We start from the raw sequence: 23,487 nt of genomic DNA on the forward strand, positions 1-23,487 counted from the left end.
CAAAGGTTCTAAGGCTAGTAGGAACTTGGCAGGGACAGAAGAATGTGACTGGATCCTGGGAGAGCCCCTGGGGAAGTGGTAGCCATTGAGGTTAGGGAGGTGGGCAAGCAGGACCTCTCCCCCATTGTGTGTGGGTCATGGTTCCAAGTTGGGAATTCATTCTAACCACAGTTAGGATTTTAAGCAGAGAAGTAATGTGTGATTTTCCAAAGCGCTTGTAGGCTGCCTTGTGGAGAGTGGTTTCAGTTGTCAGTAATTCTGGAGACACCGTGAACTTTGTGTTTAGCTGCTTGGGAGGAGTAAATAACAAGCCTGCCAACTTGGGGATTTTCTAGTTGTCTCCCAGGAGCTCCCACTTTTAAACTAGCTTATCAATTGATAAATTTCTAAGTATAAGAGGACTGACTGCCTTTGGTGTGAAAACCTCATGCCTCCTGTGAACTCCTCTCTGTGGTTTTGGGAAGGCAGGCAAACAAGAAACTCCAGGAGTCCCGCCCTCCCTGGCTCTCCCTGCAGGTCCTCCCTGGCTCTCCCTGCAGGTCCTCCCTGGCTCTCCCTGCAGGTCCTGAGATGGAAGTTGATTCGGCAGCATGTCTAAGGGTGGACCTGAGAAGGAAGGATTTGGGATGGAATTAGGGAGGAACCACACCCTGCTTCCTGCTGATAAAATAGTCTGGACTGTTTCTTTCCAGGGAGCCCTGCTCTGATGTCCTCCAGTAGAAATTTTAGATGACACGTAGCCGTGAGAACGTAGGGCTCAGTTATCACAGTGTTTTGGTGAGTCCAGAACATTTCTGAACTGTCTCTGTGTGCAGGACACTAGTAGGCCTTTGACACTGGATGATAGACACAGGGTTTCTACCTTCACCAAGTATTAAAACTAAAAACTTCCATTATTTTTTTCAGCTTACCCTCTAAACCAGCTATATGTGAAAAAAACAAACTAATCATGTTTTACTCATTGCCATATTAAAATTAATAGCCAGATTTCAAGGACACCAAAGGAGACCAGCTTAGCTTACACCTTATTTAAGAGTTGTTTACCTTTAATAGAATATGCAGTGTGCTTGTTGGTCAGTATACACTGAGTAGCCAGATTATTATGATCTCTGAAAGCATAATAATCTGGCCACTCAGAGAGAGAGAGAGAAAGAGAGAAGGGAGAGAGAGAAAGAGAGAGAGAGAGAGAGAGAGAGAGAGAGAGAGAGAGAGAGAGAGTGTGTGTGTGTGTGTGTGTGTGTGTGTGTGTGTGTGTGTATTAGAGGCCTGGAGCATGAATTCGTGCATGGGTGGGGTCCGGCCAGCCTGGCCAGGGGAAGGGGACATGGGCGGTTGGCCGGCCTGCCTGCTGGTCGAACTGGTCGAGGGGACAATTTGCATATTAGCCTTTTATTATATAGGATATACACTGAGTGGCCAGATTATTATGTGTTCAGAGATCATAATAATCTGGCCACTCAGTGTATTTATTAATGTCACAAAAGCATTTAATTCATAATAGCTTATTTGCTTAAATTTCTGTCATATTTTCACAGAAATTATGAGATTGCCTAAATGCTAATTAAAGGAGCATTTTCTGATCTCAATACCTTCAGTTTCTTCATCTGTTACAGTGGTGGGTTTTTTGTAAAATATTAGAATTACAGATTTTTTGCCTTGATAATGCCAATGCATTCTTAGCTGTCACTTTCTTTTACAGGGAAATCCTCATTGACGATTCAGTTTGTTGAAGGCCAATTTGTTGACTCCTATGACCCAACCATAGAGAACAGTAAGTATTGTTTTCAAGGATTTATAAACTGAGGAGCCTGCCTTCTGCATACAAATAGCCATTGTGTGTTTGGAGGCTTTGATGGAAGGGTGTTCAGTTAGACTTATAGATCACCAACTAGGGTCCAAAAAATGCTTCCAAAAACTTGACCCACTTTACAGCGAGTGATTTTTTTATCCCGCATCCAGATCCTGCCATCTAGAAATTGTTACTCATCTCCATAGGAATCAGAGTCCTGTGGAACCCCGTATGCTAGATTCTGCTTTAGGAAGATGGAGAGAGTGCTTCTTTTTTCCCTTTTTCTTCCTCTTAACAGTAGCCCTCTTTAGGGGTTCTAAGCTGGAAAAGAAAGATGCAAACACTACGAGTTCCTTGTACCTTACTCTTGTGGAAGCCCCAGCTGCCCGACCCTTCCAGTCCTGGCTACTTAAGGAAGTCTGGGAGAAGTGAGCTAGCTGTTCTGGGGTTGGACAGAGCAGTTGCAGTGTTAGAACAGAACCTGCTGGCCTGTCGGGCCGTGTGCAGCAAAAGCACTGAAGACCAGAGCCAGCCACAACCTTTACCTGGTCCAGTTTCAATCCATAGTTTCAGAATCTCCCTGAAGGATTCTAGGACTTTGAGCCAAATCTTGATTCTGGGGATCACGGAGGAGAATCTGAGGCACTTCGTCCGGGGAAGTTGCTTGTTAGAAGCTAGTCTGGTTTCAGGCCATCTTAGAACCCCAGCTCACCTGGAACCAGTCTTCTCAGATTGTTGACAGTAGGGCTTACCTGGGACTTGTCACCAGGAACTTGCAGATTTAAACATAGGGTCCAACAAAACCTGATTGGCATATTAGACAGGCAGCCTACCTAACAGCCAGGCTTACCAGCTTTAACAGCTAGATTCGTAGACTTCACCTGCACAAAGCTTGCAAGAGAGACTTAAAAAGAGGCTCTCAATGGGGGTTGACAAATTTGGACCAAATTGCCTATGAGCTAAGAATGATACTTAATATTTGAAAAGAGTCAAAAGAAGAATGTTTGTGACATGTGAAAATATACAACTAGAAATTCAAATTTTAGCATCCATAAGTAAAGTTTTATTGGAACACAGCCATTCTCACTCATGTACATACTGTCTGTGGCTGCTGCTTCTCTGCAACAGCAGAGTGGATGGACAGTTGCAGCAGAGACCATATGGCCCACAGAGCCTAAATATTTACTGTCTGGCCCTTTCCAGGAAGTTTGCTGACCTCTGGCTTAAAATATCCAGCTGTCCTTTGTCCCGTAAGCTGGTAGCAGGGAAGGAAACGTGTTGGTTGCTAAACTAACTGGGAAGTCACGTGTTTAAAAGTAACCTCTGCCTTATCTGGAAGGAGGAGTCCTGGTGGCATCCTGTTAATTTACTTGGCTGTTGCAGAATAGTGTGCCATGTGAGGACAGATTAATTTGAATGCTGAGTGAACAAGTCTGGTTCTCTCTCCATTGGAATCGGAACACAAGAAAACCATGTTCTTGCCCTAACCGGTTTGGCTCAGTGGATAGAGCGTTGGCCTGTGGACTGAAAGGTCCCAGGTTCGATTCTGGTCAAGGCCATGTACCTTGGTTGCGGGCACATCCCCACTAGGAGGTGTGCAGGAGGCAGCTGATCGATGTTTCTCTCTCATCGATGTTTCTAACTCTCTATCCCTCTCCCTTTCTCTCTGTAAAAAATCAATAAAATATATTTAAAAAAAAAAAACAAAAACATGTTCTTGGCCTTGATATTTGCTATACATAGCAATTTAGAATGCGGTGTCCTTAAAGAGATAAGGCTCATTTGAGAATTTTATTCATAGAACAATAGAAGATAGTTTTCATGGTAAGCTCTGCTTATAAAAGTGATTTTTATAATTATATATCTCTGTGCCATTTAAGATTGAGTGGGAAGGAAAGTCAAGGTGTTATCTATAAATGCATTTTCTTTATGTGTAAAGTAATGGATCAGACAAAAGTCCAACTTCCTTACCTTGATACTGTCTCAGAAATAGAATGAAAAGACCCTACTTCGAAGGCTGTCAACATCATCTTTACTCATGTTTTTAATGTTTTCCTATCTAATACTTGGTGTTTAACAATACTTTTTTTCTTTTTCAGCGTCAGAAGTGAATTCATTTAAAGTCTCTAGGCAAGAGCAGAAATGAGTATCAGAGTATATGAATCCCTTAAAAGTTCATGAGCATGCCCAACCAGCCAGTGTGGCTCTGTGGTTGAGCATCGACTTGGTCAGGGTACATGCCTGGGTTGCAGACTCCATCCCCAGTGTGTGGCGTGCAGGAGGCAGCTGATCATTGATTTTTCTCTCATCATTGATGTTTCTATCTCACTCTCCCTTTCCTCTCTGAAATCAATAAAAATGTATTTTTTAAAAACATTTATGAACATATTCAGACACCTGATTCTATTTCCCATGCTTCTGACAGTAACACAGGACAGAAACCCTTCCTCAACCCTTCCCCCGCTATTTAGTAGAAAAACATTGCTCAGTGATAATAAGGGATTGGAGAGGAATGGGATGGTCATCATAAACTTGTTGCGAGCCACATAAATAGATGGTTTTGTGGTTCTAAAAAACACAGTGAATCTGGAAATGATCCAGTAATTATTTTACACTTTAACTCTAATATAGAACAGGGTGTTTGTAGCAAACATTCAGTGTTGACACATTTATATGCAGTATCACTGCAAAAGCAAAAAGTCTGGGACTTTTAAAACATAGAAGAAAACATCGATAAAACCACATATTTTTGTGTTTGGGGAAATGTTTATACCAATGATACTGCCTGTGCAAATGTGCTTTCTTATGTACCTTTGTGCTAATCTGACAACTCATAGACTAGATTGACATAAGGACATGGAGGAATAGTACCAAGTCACAGCTCTGCCATCCCAAGGTAGGCCTGCTGATGAATTACTAACGCTCCTCAGCAAATTGGGAAGTGGGAATCAGGAGCTTATCAAGCCTTACGTGGTGGGCAGACTACCTAGTGGAGTGTGGGTGAAGAAGAGTTCACATACACGTTAGTAACGCAGATCTTACTTTGTGAACACCTGATCTAAGAAATCTTCAGGCTGAGCCTTGTTTATTAGATTTTACTAGTAAGTAGCTATTAGCCTGCTTAGAGGAGTTTCAGGATTTTAAACTAGAAATTAGATTAATTTCTCTGGGGATTGAAAAAGGGAGAAAGGGCTCAAGGAAAGTGGTGTCGGGAAAGCCAGCTTCCCTCTTCTCCACAAGGCGATAGAAGAGTTTGCTCCCAGTCTGTGGACTGGCAGGCGGATCTCAGAATGCTTCCCTTTTTCTGTAGTGACAGCAGGAGGCACTTCTCCCGGGCAGATGGAAGATCTTCAGTTTCATCTTACCGCTTTGTGTGGGAGGGTTTACATCCTTTTTATGTGCAAGGATATGCTAAACGTTTGTTAATATTTTATTTTTCTGTCTTATATTCAGTTCCATTTCCTGCCTTTTTACTCCTACCTCCCCAGCCAGTACTTTCCAGTCTCCATGGCCAAATCTTCCCATGTTTCTGACCTGGCAGCTCAGGGAGCCCCTGGGTGTGCAGGTCGGGCTCAGGCTCTCTCTGCCCTTGCTGTCCAGGGGTCTTCTCGAGAATTTGCCCGTCTCACCGTACCCAGCCCCAGCCTCTCCCCTAAACTCCAGGCCTTTTTACTGAGCTGCCCTCAGTCCCCTTGGGTATTTTAATGGGCTTCTCAGACTGAGCATACCTATCCCTGCCCCTCAGTCCCTTCCTCTGCTGTCCCCAGGGCCTCTCCCGAAGGCTTTTCTGTGTCGGTTCATGGCAACTCGTGCCTCCAATTGCTCAGGCCAGAAATTGGAGTCTTCCTGCCTGCCCGTTCTTCACACCCTATCACAGGTATCGGAAAGTCCTCTTGGTTCTACCTTTGAAGTATATCCAGAATTCCACATCTCTCACACCTCCATCTCTGCCCCGTGGTCACTCTATTATGGGCTCCCACACATGTCCCTTGTCCATTTTTCTATTCACAGCCTAACCAGAGTGATCCTTTTAAAATATGAATTGGATCCGGTTACTTCCCTGCTCAAAACCCTTGATTTCCCATCACTTCCGAGTAAAAATCCAAAGTTCTGACCAAGTCCTATGGCCGCCTGCCCCTCCCCTACCTAGGTGCCTGCCCACCATTCTCAGCCTCAGCTGCACTGACTTTATTTTTTTTTAATCTTCACCTGAAGACATGCTTAGAGGAAGGGAAAGAGAGAGAGAGAGCCAGAGACATTAATGTAAAACACCAATTGGTTGCTTTAGCTCCAGCCAGGGATCGAACCAGCAACCTTTCAGTGCACATTAGAATGCTCAACCAACTGAGCTGCTCCGGCCAGGCTGCACTAACTCTTGCTTTTCTCACTGAGCCTCTCCTTGCTGCTGCACCTCCTGGTGCTACTCCCAGAGCAGATACCTGAAAGCAGGTCTGTCCCCGGCCTCCTTCCTTCATGGTGTCAGCTCTGAGGTCAGGGCCACAGCAGCTCCAGCACCTAGTGGCGAGAATAATAGGCACTCGAGAAATAGTTCTTGAGTGAGCAAATGGTGTTTAGTTTAGATAATTTTTCCATAATAATTATACTTTATAACCACCATTACTTAGTTCTAACTAAAGGTTGCTATTTTGCTCACCAACGTTTCTTCTAGAATTTTCATCAAGTCTGAAATATGTTGATTTTAGGTGAGGTGTGGAAGGCAGGTCTTCACCGAGGTGCCTCATGGCTGCCCCATGGTCCACAGTGATGGAATGCACAGTCGATGCACTGTGCACCCCAAGTTCAGAGAGGTTGCAGTGTGAAAAAAAATACAGTAGAACTTTTTCTTAGAATTCTTTTTTTAAGTGATAATTTCCAGAAAGGGCACAAGAATGCTCTCAAGTGTGCAGTTGCTTGAGTAGTGCAGTCTGTGCCCCACTGGCACTAGGAGAGCCTGATGCTGGTGTGGTTCTCCCGGATTGTTGCTCCTCTCCTCTGTCACTTACAGTTTCTCTCATAACTGTCAGCATCTGTCTTTCCCTTTTGGCATGGGGTAGAGTCTGCTGGCAGCTCTGATCAAGTCCAGCGGGCAGCCAGGAGATGTAGACTCCTCATGAGCCAAGAAGGCTGGGATGGGGCGCAGCAACCTTTTCCATTTGGTTGTCAGGGTTCCAGGTGGTTCTTTGTATTAGTCAGTTATTATTAATAGTCTTTCCTCTTTTGTCTATATTTGCTTGAAGTCTCTCTCCTTGAAATTCTGAATTGCCTTTCCAGAAGTTACTTGAGTCTGATTTCTCCCTCAGTAGGGAAAAGAAGTTGTGACAAATTGCTTGGATCCTAAGCTAAGTGAGAATGATGGCTTCACATAGAACATCTGTTCCAATGCTGTGTTACCTGTCAGTAAGATTGGAGCTTTTTTACATTCTGGGAGTTCGTAGCATTTCAATTAATATTAGCTCTTTGTGCTCTGACACCAGACTTCCTATAAATTAGTGAAAAGGTTTGTGCTTTTGATTTATTCTTGACATCAAGCTTTATGTAATACTAGTGGCCCAGTGCACGAAATTTGTGCACATTAAAAAGGGGACCCAGAGTCAAGTCCCCGCCCACCCACATGCACCTCAAAATCGCGTGAGACCCAGACCCAGCCGCACCCCCACCCCCATTGGGCTAGATCCAGACCCAGCCAGTCCCACCCTTGTCAGGCCCCGCCGGGCAGGGGGCATAGCCTCAGGTCTCCCAGCCCTGCGCCAGGACATGGCGGGGGGCATGTCTTGAGGTCCCCCATCAAGCCCCGCTGGGTGGGGGGCATGGCCTGAGGTCCCCTGTCAAGCCCTGCCAGGCAGGGGGAGCGCAGCCTCAGGTTCCCCCGGCCTGGTGCTGGGGCAGGGAGAGCAGCCTGAGGTCCCTTAGCCCAGCACCAGGCAGGGAAGCACACCTTGAGGTCCCCTGTCAAGCCCCGCCGAGTGGGGGGGGGTGGTCTCAGGTCCCCTGGCCTGGCACCGGGGCAGGGGTTGCGGCCTGAGGTCCCCGTCAAGCCCTGCCAGGTGGGGGGTGTGGCCTGAGTTCCCCCAGCCTGGTGCCAAGGCAGGAGGCGCGGCCTGAGTTCCCCCAGCCTGATGCCAGGGCAGGGGGCACAGCCTGAGGTCCTCTGTCAATCCCTGCCGGGTGGGGGACTCAGCCTGAGGTCCCCTGTCAAGCCCCATGGGGGCAGGGGAGGGCGTAGCCTCAGGTCCCTGCTGATTGCTTCTTAAGGCTCCTTAAGGGAACTTGGCCTCAGCTGTGGATGCAGCTATCTTTGTGACGGAGTGATGGTCAATTAGCATATTCCCTCTTTATTAGATAGGATATTTCACTTTTTCACAAGAGAAAGGACTGTCCACAGAGCATTCAAATTTCTTTACAGGATATGAACTATTGCCTGATTTCAGTTTCTTTGAAAAAGTCCAAGGTTTGCCCAGTCTTAATTTCAGTCAGTCGGCAGTGTTTTTAAGCTACTTAATGGGAGTAAAGAAGAATCTATACACTCGGAGATTTGTCCTTTTTGTTTTATGGAACCTTTTTAGGAGATTATTAGGGACTCTGTTTACTTGGCTGTCTGTCATTGTTCAAGCTTTAAGTGATCTAAAGTTAATTGTTTAGCTAAATAATATTTAATTTCCCTTTCTCCCTATAGCTTTCACAAAATTGATCACAGTAAATGGACAAGAATATCATCTTCAACTTGTAGACACAGCTGGGCAAGTAAGTATCTCTCACCTCTTTCTCTGCCACAGCGCTTGTGGCAGTGCTGGCCCAGGCACTGACTACATACGGCAGCAAGTCCAGGAAGACCCCTGGGGACTTCAGGCCATCTACTGTGTCTTAAGTCACTTGTAGCTGTTTTTCAAGTAATTAACTTGGTTTTCTACTGTAGAATTGTTTGAAATATATTCATAACATTGTGAAAGTTAATGCTTACTACAGGAGAGGCACCTGTTTTCTAAACTTTATGTCAGACTCACGTTAGTGCTTTTTCTCCCTTTGTGATGTGTGTTCCCCTGCATTAAGAACTAAAGTAAGTCACCCTAGCCGGCTTGGCTCAGTGGATAGAGCGTCAGCCTGCAGACTGAAGGGTCCCGGGTTTGATTCTGGCCAAGGGCACATGCCTGGGTTGCGGGCTCGATCCCCAGTAGGGGGTGTGCAGGAGGCAGCCAGTCAATAATTCTCTCTCATCATTGATGTTTCTATCTCTCTCTCCTTCTCCCTTCCTCTCTGAAATCAATAAAGAAATGTACTTTTTTTTTAAAAAAAAAAAAAAAAAAAACAAAAGTAAGTCTTTTCCAGGGGAAAGGCAAGAGAGGTACAGGGCAAACCAGCTGGCTCATAGATTGATTATATGATTACTAGATTAAGGGGTATTGGTTTGAGTTGCTGGACAGTAGGTAATTGCCAAAGGTTAAATAACTTTTAATAAAAACACGATCTTTTCACAGGTTAATGTGGGAACTGGATCGCCAGGGGAACTGACTAGAAGCAAAGGGTGAAAGAAATTAAGAGAACTTGAAGGGAACAAAGAAGCCCCTTTTTGTCGGCTTCATTTCCCTATTGCCATGGCACCCAGTCCAGCTTGTATAGAACCCATTCTGTTAGGCTGGCTTTATTTACAGTTCACTGGCGGGTGGGGAGGAGCCGAAATGTTGGATTCTAACTCCTCACCTTACATCTTAAGAATGACAAAGGACCACCTGGCAGGAGGGTATGTGTGGTGCGATCTAGTCTGCCCGGCGGTAGGTGGAGGCTTTTCCCTGGAACCTTGGGAAGTTGGGGTCGTCCTGTCTTGTTTGGAATAAACTGCCTCTGCTTTATGCTTTGATGTGAACATAGAAGGAAAGCGTAGCCCCAAGTGAGGCAAGAAAATATCTGTCATTTCAGCACTGGAGGAACCCTGGAGTTTCAGTTCTGAAGCTTCAGATAAAATAAGTCGAACGCGTGTGTCCCAGAACTGTGACATGTGACTGTCATTCCCCCTACACACTCTGCCTGCAGTGGAATGATCGGCTCACATCTCAGACCTCATGGTTCTCTTAGAGCAGAGCCATCCTTGGCTTATTGTCCAGGGGCAGAATGGGGTCTGGGAGCTGCTGGAACGGGAAGCAAGAAAAGTCGCCAGAAGCGAGTGATGGCACAGGGGATGCAGCCTGTCCTGTAAACTAGTGTAGAGGAGACTCGGGTGGGGCCTGGTGTGGGTTTCTTAAGGTTTGTATCTCTTACAGTTAAAGTGACTATAATTTATTGCCTAAAATGAGACACTTTTAAAAGTGAAGGGCACAGGTGTAATTATGCTGGGACAGCAGGTATACCAGAGTTCTGGGCAAAGAAAGAATGGCCACACTGTTTATAGTGGAGTGGACATTATCAGGATTTCAGTTTGCCTTTATACCTTTTTTTTTTAATCCTCACCCAAGGATATGTTTTTGTTGATTTTTTTAGAGAGAGGGAAGAGAGCAGGGGGAGAGAGAGATGTGAGAAAGAAACATCGACTGGTTGCCTCCTGTACCCGCCCTGACCAGGGATTGAACCCTCAATCTTTTGTTGCAAAGGACGACACTCTAACCAACTGAGCCACCTGGCCAGGGCTGTCTTTATATCCCTGTTTTAGATTTTCATCTAAGCTCGTGGGAATTGGGGCTGAGGGTGTAAATTGATCAGTCATATCCCTGTAGCGTTACTGTGGAAATACCCCTCGTAGTTGGCCAGGAAAACCAGCACTTCATGGTTGTTTGGAGTGTGGGCTCTGCAGTCTCAGTGCCTGGGTTCCAGCCCTCGCTGTTACTAACCAGTGACCTTGAGAAAGTTAGTGAACTTTTCTGTGCCTCAGATTTTTCATCTGTAAGATGGCAGTAATTGTGGTGCATGCCTTCACAGCATCGTTGCGGGGTTGAAGAGGATTTGGTCCTTATTTGTGGATCTGTGATGCTTCTGAGGCTAGAGCAACGGCCTCACGTTGCAGCTCAGTTGACATTATAACGGGGGTAGAGAAATGCAGGTGTCTCCTACTTGGAGAAGAGCTGTCCTTGAAAACATTTGCCTGGAGAGATCATTGCTTTATATTGACTCTCCTGGCCACCGTGGGAGGTGTGTTCCTCTGAAGTTCTTGTTTTGCTCTAAAGCAGAAATGCACACTTGGCCATCACACTCCTGTAACTGTCTTAATGATGGAGTTTTACAAAGAATGACCCCAAAAGGAACCCATCTCAGGGAGTGAGTGTAGGAGTGAGGGAGAGGCCAGAGTGAGTTCCATTTCCAGCTCTGCTTGTCTTGCTGTTTCGGGTTCTGTTACTGCCACATAAGAATATTTAGAGAATTTTCACAAAAAATATATCCAAATTTAGCTACTTGAAATAATTTGTTCTCACTGCAGCTAACAGTTTTTACAGGCTATATTCATGGCTAGGAAACCAGAAAATAAAAGGCTATGCTAGTATTTACCAGTCATGATGGTGTGACACGGGCATTACCTTCTGCAGTCCACTCTGGTTCTGTAAAACTGGATGGGGTAACAAATCACTGCTCCAAGGGCTGTTTTTAAATTGGGTTCACACGGGCTTATTCTGGGGTTAAGACTGATAGTACTAGTAGTAGGGAAAGGTGAGTGGGGGGCAAATTCTTTAAAAGTAACCTAGTCAGTTTGTTCACTAGCTTGGACTTTTTAGGAGGAAAATTAATTACACATAGTAAATTGCTGCATAGCAATACATGACAGCAGTTGCTATCTACTGTAGTTTGTGTTATAGCTAGTGTCATTGTCCAGCGAGGGATGATGGTGAACATATTTAAATACAAATGGATTATTTTTAGTTTGCATGAAATATTTTGTTTCCATCTAATTTCAGTAGATTTAATGACAAGTGAATCCATGACAGTTTTATAATGTCAAATTCCCCTTCAAAAAACAAATTAAGTGTATTTTTTTAAATAGTAATAAATGCACCTGTTACAGAAATAAAGCAACACAAAAAGGCAAATAGTAAGGCTTAAGTCTTTCCCAGTCTACTAGCTACCTTAGCTTCACCCCTAACCGCAACTCCCGTTACCAGTTTCTAGTATTTGCTTCCAGGATATTTTATCATCAACATTCAAGTATAGCCCTAATCGGTTTGGCTCAGTGGATAGAGCATCGGCCTGCGGACTTAAGGGTCCCAGGTTCGATTCCGGTCAGGGGCATGTACCTTGGTTGCGGGCACATCCCCAATAGGGAGTGTGCAGGAGGCAGCTGATCGATGTTTCTCTCTCATCGATGTTTCTAACTCTCTATCCCTCTCCCTTCCTCTCTGTAAAAAATCAATAAAATATATATTTTAAAAAAAACATTCAAGTATAGTTTTAAGGTTTTTGTTTGTTCGTTTGTTTTTACCTCAAAAAGTAACATCGATCTATGTCTCCATCTTGGAGATTATCCCATATCAGTACATGCGGCCTCTTTTTGTTTTCCCCATGGTTGCATAATGTCCTGTTATTTGGGTTATATCATCATTTAACTATTGGTCTACAATTTGGTTGTTTCCAGTCTCTCCCACCATTAGTGCCTCCATTATACACTGTCATTTTAGACAGATGGTATGCGTGTAAGAACATGCCTGGGTGTGGGATTGCTGGGCCATAGGGTCATGGTTTATATTCTCACCAGCAGTGAGTCACCAACACAGTGTGTTACCAAATTTTTTATATCTATCCATCTGCTAGTTGAAAATTAGTATCTGTCATTTTAATTAGTGTTTATGAAGGAGTTTGATCTTATTTTCCCTGTGTGAGGACATCCATCTTCTCTGTGAACTATGCTGTCTATTCATGTACTTTCCCCCTTTTCTATTATCTGGTTGGGCTTAATGATTTGAAGAAAATTAGCATTTTGTACATGAACTGAGCAGCAAGGTTTTGGTTTCCATTTAAATTCTCCGGTCTACCATGCACAGTTTCAATTTTCATCTTTAAGTCTGATTCCTCCGGAATACATGTTTGCTGAGGTGTGAGTTAGACATCAGTTTAGCCATTTACCCCAGATGGCTCTGCATTTGTTCCCTATGTGCTACTTTGTATCCTTATTGATTTGAATGCCAACATTATCATATACCTAATTCCCGTATCTGTTGGCTCTTAGTAGAATTTTCAGTTGGCTCCATTCATGAGCCAATACTGAACTATTTTAATTACTAAAGCTCTATGGATCCCACCCACCTATCTCCACAGTTGATTTTCTTTGTCAGGAAGTATGCTTTTTGCCCTAGCCCACGTGACTCGGTGGTTAGAGTGTGGCCCAAGCACCAGAGGGTCTCAGGTTCCATTCCCAGTCAAGGGCACGTACCTGGGTTGCAAGTTCAATCCTTGGCCCTGGTTGGAGCATGTGTGGGAGGCAACCTATTGATGTGTCTCTCCCACATCAATGTTTCTACCTCTCTCTCTCTCTCTCACCCTTTCCCATCCAATCTTTCTAAAAATCAATGGAAAAAATATTCTCAGGTGAGGATTAACAACAACAACAAAAGTAGGCTTTTTGTCCAGCATCATGTTACTTTTATATATTAATTTAGGGTTAATCAGTAGATACCCTTACAATTCTGCATATTCTTACTAAAGACAGCCATGCTTGCTGTTCCATTTATTTAAGTCCTTTATCTCAGGAGTATTTTAAGATTTATTTTTTTTTTAATATATTTTATTGATTTTTTACAGAGAGGAAGGCAGAGGGATAGAGAGTTAGAAACATTGATGGGAGAGAAACATCGATCAGCTGCCTCCTGCACACTCCCCACTGGGGATGTGCCCGCAACCAAGGTACATGCCCTTGACCGGAATCGAACCTGGGACCCTTCAGTCCGCAGGCCGACGCTCTATCCACTGAGCCAAACCAGCTAGGGCTAAGATTTTTTTTAAATGAAGCATATATTTTTGTTTCCTTCAGTTTATCCCTAGGAATTTTGTCCTTTTTGGTTACTGCTGCAGCAGAAGGTCTTGTTCTTCCATTATACTTTCTAACTAGTTGATGCTTGCACCAACTTAAATAGGATTACTCTTTTTTTTTTTCACTTCTTCAGAGGAAACGTAATTTGAACTTTGGAGCCACTGTAGCTGAGCTGGTGACTAAAATCGTTTGGAATTTTGTTTTTAATCTGGGTAGAAAGATCTGACATTCCATTAACAATTTGTTTTTAAAAATTGACACTAAGCCCAGCCGGAGCAGCTGGGTTGGTTGAGCATTGTCCCGTGAACTAAAAGGTCACTGGTTTGATTCCCAGTCCGGGCGCATGCGCAGGTTGTGGACTCGATCCCCAGTACAGGGTGTTATAGAAGGCAGCTGATCAATGTTTCTCTCTCTCACTCTTCCTTCCTCTCTAAAATCAATAAAAACATATTTTTTAAAAGCAATACTAAAATGAATTCAACTTAATAAAAGTTGTACTAATAAGGAAAACAAAGGTTTTATTTTGCATAGATAATAAGCTCTGTGCTGTAGAAATGCTATTTTCTGATTAATGACCACTATTTTTGATGTTAGAGAATTGTAGGACAACTAAATTTTTCTTTTTGTTTTTAAAAGACGCTTTACCATAGGGCAGAAATTCAAGGTTGTCATGAACACTAGTTGTAACCGTACTATGGAATTGCAAAGTTAACAGAGACAGTTACTTGATATAATAGTGACTTGCCTTGATTTTTCTATAATAGTGCTTGGTGTGTGTGGTATGTGGACAGTTCTATTTCAACTGAGAGTGACATGTTGGTACCAGGCAGAGGTGTGCACTGATGAAGGCTGCATTGCCATTAGCCTCTCTGTGCTTTGATAATTCCGGATCTAAAGCAGTCTCATAAAGCCTTCTAAAACTGGGTGCCAGTACCCTTTTGCACAATGTGTACCTTTGTCCCTAAAGCTTCTCAGTAAATAACTCATTCCATCCTCAAATGTCTGGGTACTCTATAGTTTCTCCATTCTCTTCTCCTCCCCTCTCTCTCGAGTGTTGGTAGTCACCCAGTTGGTGGTCATGATTTATGGGGGGCCCTTCTCTGTGGGCCTCTCATAGTGGACCCATGCCAGAGGAATTTGCAGCCTCAAACCATTGCCCAGCCTCCTTACCCTTGGGCTGTGAGCACTGAAGGGGGCTGTACAGTATAGAAAATAAGAGTGCTTCCCAGTTGAATGGAGCATGCATCTGCTCCAGGAGGAGAAACTCATAAACATGGAACCTGTTTCAGAAACTCAGTGATCAGTGCTCAGGCCATTGTGACACACGCAGAAAACGGGGCAAGTGATAATATAACAATTTCATGTAGGAAAGTACAGATGTGTGGAATAAATCAGTAGCACTTGTGAATTTTCTGTGAGGTCTAAGAGATTCTGGACTTTTCATCCATAAAAGAGAACACAAACCAGTCATCTTTTCATGCCTTACATCCTCTTCTCCCAAGATTTACAGGAGTCATTTTTTAATATTGGCTTAAAGCACATAATCACCCCCAGACCAGTCTTAAATAAATCTTGAGTGTGTGGACTGTGTTTCTAGAATAATATTGTAATCCACATTTTGTTTACTTTGATTTCTTTGACCAGGAAATATGTGAAGAACTTAGGGTGAAGATTGCTTGTTATGCCAAGTGTAATCCTTTTTCTTCCACAGGATGAATATTCCATCTTTCCCCAGACATACTCCATAGATATTAATGGTTATATTCTCGTGTATTCTGTGACATCAATTAAAAGGTAAGACTGAGCTCCTTCCTTGCTCGAGTTTATTTGCTTTGCAGAGATAGCATTAATCCTTATAGAGGATTATGCTGGAATTGGTAGTAGTAACAATTAGACTTAGTTACTAAGTTAAATGTTTTTGGAACAAACAGGTTGTTAAAGGAAAAACAATATCCTGATTGATGTTCTAGATAGATAGTGATTGAACACAGTCTGAGCTTATCTGCTGGTTTAAATTGATTACTTTTTCTGTGTTTTCATCATGTAAATGTGGAACATGGGCTGACTGCTGTGGCCCTCTAGCTAAGGAATGTTCTACAAATGTTTATTCAGAGATTATGTGGTTTGTCAGCTCAGTGTTAGACTTTTCCCATTAAATGTCAGACCTGTTTCATTTTGAATGTTCTCAATTGGGGTACTGAGTGTCAAATACATGCACATGTGAAATATTGGTAGGAAAAAGAAAGGAATTCTTTGTGTTCTGTTTATTTTATTAAAATGGTGAATCTGACATTTTCTATGTTTCTCACTAAAACATTAAACATTTAAAACCTGAACACTAAATTGGATGTCTGCCCTAGCTGGTTTGGCTCAGTAGATAAAGTGTTGGCCTGCAGACTGAAGGGTCCCAGGTTCATTTCCAGTCAAGGGCACATGCCTGGGTTGCGGGCTCAATCCCCAGTGGGGGGCGTACAGGAGGCAGCCAATCAATGATTCTCTCTCTCTCATCATTGATGTTTCTATCTCTCTCTCCCTCTCCTTTCCTCTCAAATCAATAAAAAATATATTTTAAAAAATTTAAATTCTATGTCTGACTTCATGTTTTTCCTTTTATAGTTTTGAGGTGATTAAAGTTATCCATGGCAAGTTGTTGGACATGGTGGGGAAAGTGCAGTAAGTAGGAACATTTTCTCTCTTGTTAGATACACTCTTTTCTAATAGCACCTTCTGGACAAACTGACTCGTTTCCTTTGCCTTCCTTTCTTATATTAACAGAATACCTATTATGTTGGTTGGGAATAAGAAAGACCTACATATGGAAAGGTATGTAGCTTCTAATAATTGCTGATTCATAGAATTGAGTCTGAGATATTTAGTCCTGGAAGTCACGGGTTTTGTTGTTCGCCAGCGAGGTGTGCAGTGCTGCTTGGCAGAAGCCTACTCACCTGCCTTGTCCTGGATGAGGGGGAGAGCAAACACTGTAGAAAATTATCTTTCATTTCTTCTACCATTTTGTGTAAAGCAGACACTAAAAAGACAATGGGCACATTCATTTATTCAACAAATTATTTTTTGAGGCAGGGTTAGGATTAGAGCAGCGGCCCCGCCCTCTAGATTCTGATTCTGGTGGCAGAAGAAGCTGGCTGGATGCCAGCAGCCTGTGCGCAGCATAGCCGTGGAGGGGTTGCCCCTGTCCTCAGGCATGTGCAACTCTCTCTAAGATGTTGGGATGTTGGGAAATGCCTTCTGTGAGCTGTGAGGGCTGCCGGAGCGTGAGTACTCCCATAAGACAGTGTCTGTCTGTTCCCCGGCTCAGGTGGGAGTGATGCATGGTCATGATTTATGGGGGGCCCTTCTCTGTGGGCCTCTCATAGTGGACCCATGCCAGAGGAATTTGCAGCCTCAAACCATTGCCCAGCCTCCTTACCCTTGGGCTGTGAGCACTGAAGGGGGCTGTACAGTATAGAAAGTAGAGTGCTCCCCAGCTGATGGCACTGAACGGAGCATGCATCTGCTCCAGGAGGAGAAACTCATAAACATGGAGCCTGTTTCAGAAATCCAAGTAGATGTTTTATATAATGAAGAGCAAAGCTCTTTAATGAGAATTTTTTGTCCTTTAGGGTGATCAGTTATGAAGAAGGGAAGGCGTTAGCAGAATCTTGGAATGCAGCTTTTTTGGAATCTTCTGCTAAAGAGAATCAAGTAGGTATTTTTTAAAACTCACTTCGCACTGCATCCAGTCAGACCAGGCCTATGCTCCTCTTAGCAGCTTAGCACTCCTGTTTAATCCTGACCCTCCCACCATTACTCCCATCAGGCTTTGGGTTGCCTCAGGGAGACACTGTGTTTTATTTCAGCCAGTGTTCAACCTCATGGGACCTGGAATATTTGTAGGATAAACAGAAATTGATAGTAAAGGAAATACTACCTTTGTGAACATGCATTATCGTGTTTATTTTATACTAAAGGCTGCTGCAGAAGTAATTCTAGACTCACCTGGGTGGGAAGAGGTGGCTGTGCATGACCAAGTGTAGCAGACTCAGGTCTGCTTGGGGAGAGACAGACTGTTCTGGATGAGTCTGTGCACCTAAGTTCCTCACGTCCAAGACATTTTTGGTTAGTTGGGGAGATTGGATTATGTTTTGGATATATTAGGAAAATGGTATTAATTTTTTTAGGTGAGGTGATGGTATTGGGCTTATGACAAGAATATCTCTGTTCTTGAGAAATGCAAACCAAAGTATTTAGGGGCCAAGTTTCATAATGTCAGCAACTTACTTTCAAATGGGATGGGAGGATGGACAGAGAAAAAGAACAAATACATACAGCAAAGATGTTAACATTTGCTGAATCCAGACAGTGAGGCTAGGTGGTTATTGTACAGTTCTTTCTGTTGTTCTGTATAATTGAAAATTTGTGAAGTGGGGGAATGAAGTTGAATGGTTGGCCTCAAGCTATGTTCAATTCTGTTTGCTGACTTCACTGTGCTTGCTTCTCTTCGGTGAAAATCTGAGGGACTTAAAGCAGTTGTTCTGTTTGACGTTAGAGTTAAGGAGGCATCAGCAGCAGTGGGGACTATTCGTGTAGGTGTGTGTAACCACTGCTCAGTGTATGTTGCTGTTCTGTGTGTGTCTGGCAGTTGCTATTCCTTCTAGCAACCTCAGGAGTATAAATACCTCATGGAGCCTACCTCCAGCATGTTAAGAGGGATTGCTGAGTGGGGAGCATTGGCTCAGGTTAATTTATGTTTTTGAGAGTAACTTGAATGGTTAGCTTAAGGAGTGTTATTTGGTCTCAGGGTGCAGGCCTTTTCTCCAGTTTATGTTGTACTTTACTGTAGCTGAAGGGTTTAATGTGGTTCTAAATAGGTTTGCCCATTAATCTTTCAGTTCCTTTAGAAGTTGGCTTACTGCTTTCGAAGACCCAGATAAAAGGTGAATGTGCTGCCGACATAGGCAGACGAGCGCTAAGGTCACATGTTCCCACGGCTCACTGGGGCTGCTCTCGCACCATCATCGTCAGGCCTGAAGTGAACCCTTTATTTTTTTTAAAAAAATATATATTTTTATTGATTTCAGAGAGGAAGGGAGAGGGAGAGAAACATCAGTGATGAGAGAGAACCATGGATCAGCTGCCTCCTGCACGCCCCACTCCAGGGATCAAGCCTGCAATCTGGACATGTGCCCCCGACCGGAATCGAACCCGGGACCCTTCAGTCCGCAGGCCGACGCTCTATCCACTGAGCCAGACCAGCCAGGGCTGAAGTGAACCCTTTAAAGCAAAAAGATTGTTACACCCAAGTTAGGTGCATGCAGTGGAGACATGCATGTCCTTGGGAAGCAGGTCCTGAGCAGATCCTCACTGGCATTCTAGATGTTCTCACTCTATCATGTCGTGGGACACTCCTGCTCATGTCCTCTTTGAAAGTGCAGAGATGATGAGGGAGCCCTAAGCCTAGGGAGTGTCTCCAAGTCAGGTGGGGAGAAACCAAGTAACTCTCTCCCCTGACATAGAGCTAGCCGTGATTCTAATCCCCACACATACTGGAATGCTTACTACCATGTGTCTGTGTCGTAGGGAGAGAGAAATCTGTCTAGTGTGCACTCGCACATGCACACCCACATGGTCACGTGATCAGAGACCAATTTCTGTGAACTGCTCAAAATTTTTATTGATAGATTTTCAAGTAATTTGTATTACTTGCCAAAAATCGAATATTTTCAAATAAACTCTCCTCAGCAGAGTTCAATTTCATTGATAACATCATGATAGTGTAAGTTGCTAAGTCTGTGAGAATTTAACTGTTAATGGAGTCTGGGACGTTTGCAATTTGGTTTATTTACCTTGGAGGCCTTCCGCTATAGTTCAGCAATTTGATGAAAGAGAATATTTTCTGACAATCAGATCACATGGATTACTAAGTTGTAAGATTTATCTAGAAAGCCCAGTCCCAGGCACACTATTTTCTTGGTAAGAGTTTGATAAGTGTAATTCCAAACATTTTTCTGTGCATTATTTTCAGAATAAAATAAATAACTTGTTTATATAACCATGGGACGTGAGGGGATTAGTAATGGAGGAAGAGGGAAGGGTTGCTGAACCAGTGGCTCAATTACACAGGAGGCCTGGGCCTGTGGCTGGCTTTGGCTTGACCAGGAGTCCTGCTTCATACCAGTTGGAGAGAAAGGACCAGAGTAGATGAGCACAGATTCAGGGGCATGGTCGATTCCGTGGATAGGGTCCATGGCGGCCTCTCTGAATGTCGATTCTGTTTTCCTGGTGAAATATAAAACAGGGTGACCACGGAATGGGGGAGGCTTTAGGAATTCAGGTGAAAGGGAAGACACGAAACCTTCACCTGAGGGAATGACTGGACGAGAGAAATGAGCTGGGCTGCTGGGTGGCATCGAGGGTCCACTGCATTCAGGGTCCTGGAGGTGACAGCTGTCGCAGCGTGTTCCCAGGCTGCATTGGGGGTGTGGTGCAGGCCGCACGCGGGCTATTGGCAAAGAAGGGAGTTCACGTCCATGACCACGATGGTGGACCATGGAATCTGCTGGCCCCAGGAGGACAGTGAACGAGAAAGTGGTTAAGGGACAGGGAGAAGGTGGTCAGATCGGGGAGGCAGGTCCCTGTGGGACCAAGGATTGTTGACTTGAGACTATTGAAAGTGGAAAGGAAGGTGAGGTGGTGGGAGACTTAACATTGGGTGGCTGCTGTGATGACAAGATCTAGGATTGCCCCCGAGGCTTTTGAGAATAAGGGTGTTCTTTCATCATCACAGTGAGCATACTTAAAGGACGGGGACTGGCGGTCCTGACTGCTGTCCAGCATAAGGGAGTGTTTTCTGTCCAAAGTGGCAGTGCTCCTGTGAGGGGCTGGGGGCTCTGGGAGGCCAGGGTGCTGGGTCTGCAGACAGTGAAGGAAGGGCAAGTGGCTCAGAAGAATCGGGCTCAAAGGTGAAAAATACCCTCTCATGGCATAAGAGTCAACACAGAGGTTTAAGGGAGTGGGAGGAAAACAGGTTCGGAGGAAGGGCAGTGAGAAGAGAGTTTGCCCGGCCTTAGGCCCCAAGGTGCCGGGAAAGAGGGAGCATGGCCCTGGGAAGAGTGTCTGAGGGAAAGGCAGCCCTCAGGGAGGGTGGCTGGGCTGGTGCTGGACCTGGAAACCCGGAGGCGCGGGGTGGGGGGGGGGGATCAGAGGGCTGGAGGGGACAGCTCCCTGTGGTGACCCATGAAAGCAGGGTCAGAAGCAAGAGAGAAGATTAGTTCTGGTCTCAAGTGTGGTGGGGAGGAAGGAAGACCAGTCTCCGGGTCCTGGGGTGACCTTGGCCTCTGCGCCTGTGCCTGTAGCTGGGGGGCGGATGGCAGGCCTTCTCCAGTCCTGGCAGCCACAGTAAGAGTGTTTCTCAGGCTTCCGCTGTAAAGCCAACACAGTCACATTTTATTTCTTTTTCAGACTGCTGTTGATGTCTTCAGAAGGATAATTTTGGAGGCAGAAAAAATGGATGGGGCCGCTTCACAAGGAAAGTCTTCCTGCTCGGTGATGTAATTCCGCTGCGGGACCCAAGGCCCCTGGGACCCATCCTGCCTGGAGACGCAAACTGCCCGTCATCCTCGAAGATAAACTCTGCTTCGTTTTCCTTCTGTTAACCTGAAAGATTTATTTGGGTCAGAGCTTTTCCCACCTGCCCCCCTTTCAGATTATGTTGAACTCCTGACTATCCTTCTGAGTTCACTTCCACTTTCAAATTTTAAGCAATCATATTTTCAATTTATATATTGTATTTCTTAATAATATTATGACCAAGAATTTTATCGGCATTAATTTTTAAGTGTAGTTTGATGTTTAAAATAATGTAATCATCCAAGATGCATATTGTTACACTACTATTAACTAGGCTTCCATATATCAGTGTTTATTTCATTGTGTTAAATGTATACTTGTAAATAAAATAGCTGCAAACCTTAATCCCTCACGCTACTTAGTGTGGCTTTTAAAGAAGAAAACCTTGTCCAGTGAGGGCTTCTTCCCGGCCCCCAGGAAGGCTCAGGTTGGATTCCATGAACTGGTGGAGGATGTGGCCACAGGCAGAGGCCAGTGGGGCCCTTGGATCACCGGCGGGGCCCACTGGATGGCAATGACGGTGGGGGTAGACTGCCAGAATTGGGGAGGGAACTCTTCACGAAAGTTGAGTGGCCTTGGGGGTCTGTGAGGGAATCACTCCCAATAATGGCTGTTCTCTCTCCACCCTCAGAGGCCCCGCATCCGGCCTTGACTGGAGGGCTTCCTGCAGAGGGTGCATAGCAGTTACATGGCAAAGCCTTCTCACCCTGCTGCTTATCTCAGTTGCATGAAGGAAAGAGATGTTAGAGACACTGTCCCTCCTTTTTTAAAAAAATAATATTTATTTCAGAGAGAGAAACGTCAGTGATGAGAGAGAATCATCGATTGGCTGCCTCCTGCATGCCCCCGACTGGGGATCAAGCCTGAACCCAGGCATGTGCCCTTGACCGGAATCGAACCTGGGACCCTTCAGTATGCAAGCCAACGCTCTATCCACTGAGCCAAACTAGCTAGGGCTATTGTCCCTCCTTATGCTTAGCTTGATGTCCATGGCAGACAGGATCTGATATACTTTAAGTCATTTTTATTCAATTACGGTTGATATACATTATTACTTTAATTCCAGGTGTCCACCCAGTGACTAACCATTGCATAACTTACCAAGTGATCATCCCACCTGGTAACTCTCGCACCCCTCTGACACCACACATGTTTATTAGAATACTATTGACTCTAGTCCCGATGTTGTACTTTACGTCCCATGCAGACAGCATCTGACTTAGAGCATAGATTTGCCTAAAACCATCCCAAACCTCAAGTAGTTTAAAGGATAGGGACTATTGCCCAGTAAGTGGTGTGTAGGGGGGCTTCGTGAACCTTCTCTAGGCCCAGCCCACACCTCCTGCCCGCTCTGCAGGCGCAGCTGGAGGAGAGCGAGATCTGATGTGGCAGCTCCTGCTCACTGGAAGTCGGTTCAAGTCCAGCCGTGTTTTAAATGCTGCTCCATCCTAGTTAAATTTCACAGGGCCATTGCTATCATTAGGAAATGTTACCACTAATAAAATGTATTTTTGCTTTGTGACTAATTTTTTAATGAAAAATTTTTAGAATATGCCATTATTTTGGATCGTTTAAGTATTTGTCTCATCATTCCAGGATGAAATTTGAGTTTTAGGAGACCTTGAGCAAATACTTTTTAAATAAAATAAATTTTGACAATATAGTATCATGACTTGTTAACAGGGCTTGTTCTTAGGCCTGATGTTAAGACTCGGTGCTCAGTGTATGGACCACATTGACACCAGGCCAGGTCACCGTCAGCCTTCTCCTCAGAAGCTGTCTCTGTGGGTGTGCACTTCAGTGGCACATGCACCTGGAAACAGTTCACTGCATAGGGAGGGCCTACAGGGCTCGTCTCCTGCTGGGCAGCAGCATGATATCCTGTATGTGTACCATTCACATGTTTTCTTAGCACCTACTATGTGCTGGACACTGTTCTAAGTGCCATAAACACAACAGAAATCTGAAACCTTGTAGAGCTTGCATCTGACCTCAAACCTGGGGACACGGGAGCAGGTTCTTCCTTGACCCTGCTCAACTACTCCAACTGTTGGGTCAGAGCCCCTCTACTAGGGACTGGACCTCCTCGACAGAGAAGACATGAGAAGTTGTAGGTATATAAGACAGTATTGTA

At 44.5% G+C, this 23,487-nt stretch overlaps 1 protein-coding gene across 1 annotated transcript in view; it reads left to right on the forward strand.

The window, feature by feature from the left end:
• The window catches only part of RHEB (Ras homolog, mTORC1 binding), a 48,075-nt gene extending 25,200 nt beyond the window's left edge, over positions 1 to 22,875 (forward strand). The window contains exons 2-8 of the mRNA XM_080665834.1: positions 1,700 to 1,771; positions 8,463 to 8,530; positions 15,439 to 15,521; positions 16,344 to 16,400; positions 16,503 to 16,550; positions 17,348 to 17,429; positions 21,186 to 22,875. Coding sequence (XP_080521960.1) covers positions 1,700 to 1,771; positions 8,463 to 8,530; positions 15,439 to 15,521; positions 16,344 to 16,400; positions 16,503 to 16,550; positions 17,348 to 17,429; positions 21,186 to 21,278 — 503 coding nt within the window. The 3' untranslated portion in view covers positions 21,279 to 22,875. The remainder of the gene's footprint in view (positions 1 to 1,699; positions 1,772 to 8,462; positions 8,531 to 15,438; positions 15,522 to 16,343; positions 16,401 to 16,502; positions 16,551 to 17,347; positions 17,430 to 21,185) is intronic.
• Positions 22,876 to 23,487: the final 612 nt, after the last annotated feature.

This window comes from Plecotus auritus (genome assembly GCF_963455305.1).
Source record: "Plecotus auritus genome assembly, chromosome: 4".
In the NCBI taxonomy this organism is placed as follows: domain Eukaryota; kingdom Metazoa; phylum Chordata; class Mammalia; order Chiroptera; family Vespertilionidae; genus Plecotus; species Plecotus auritus.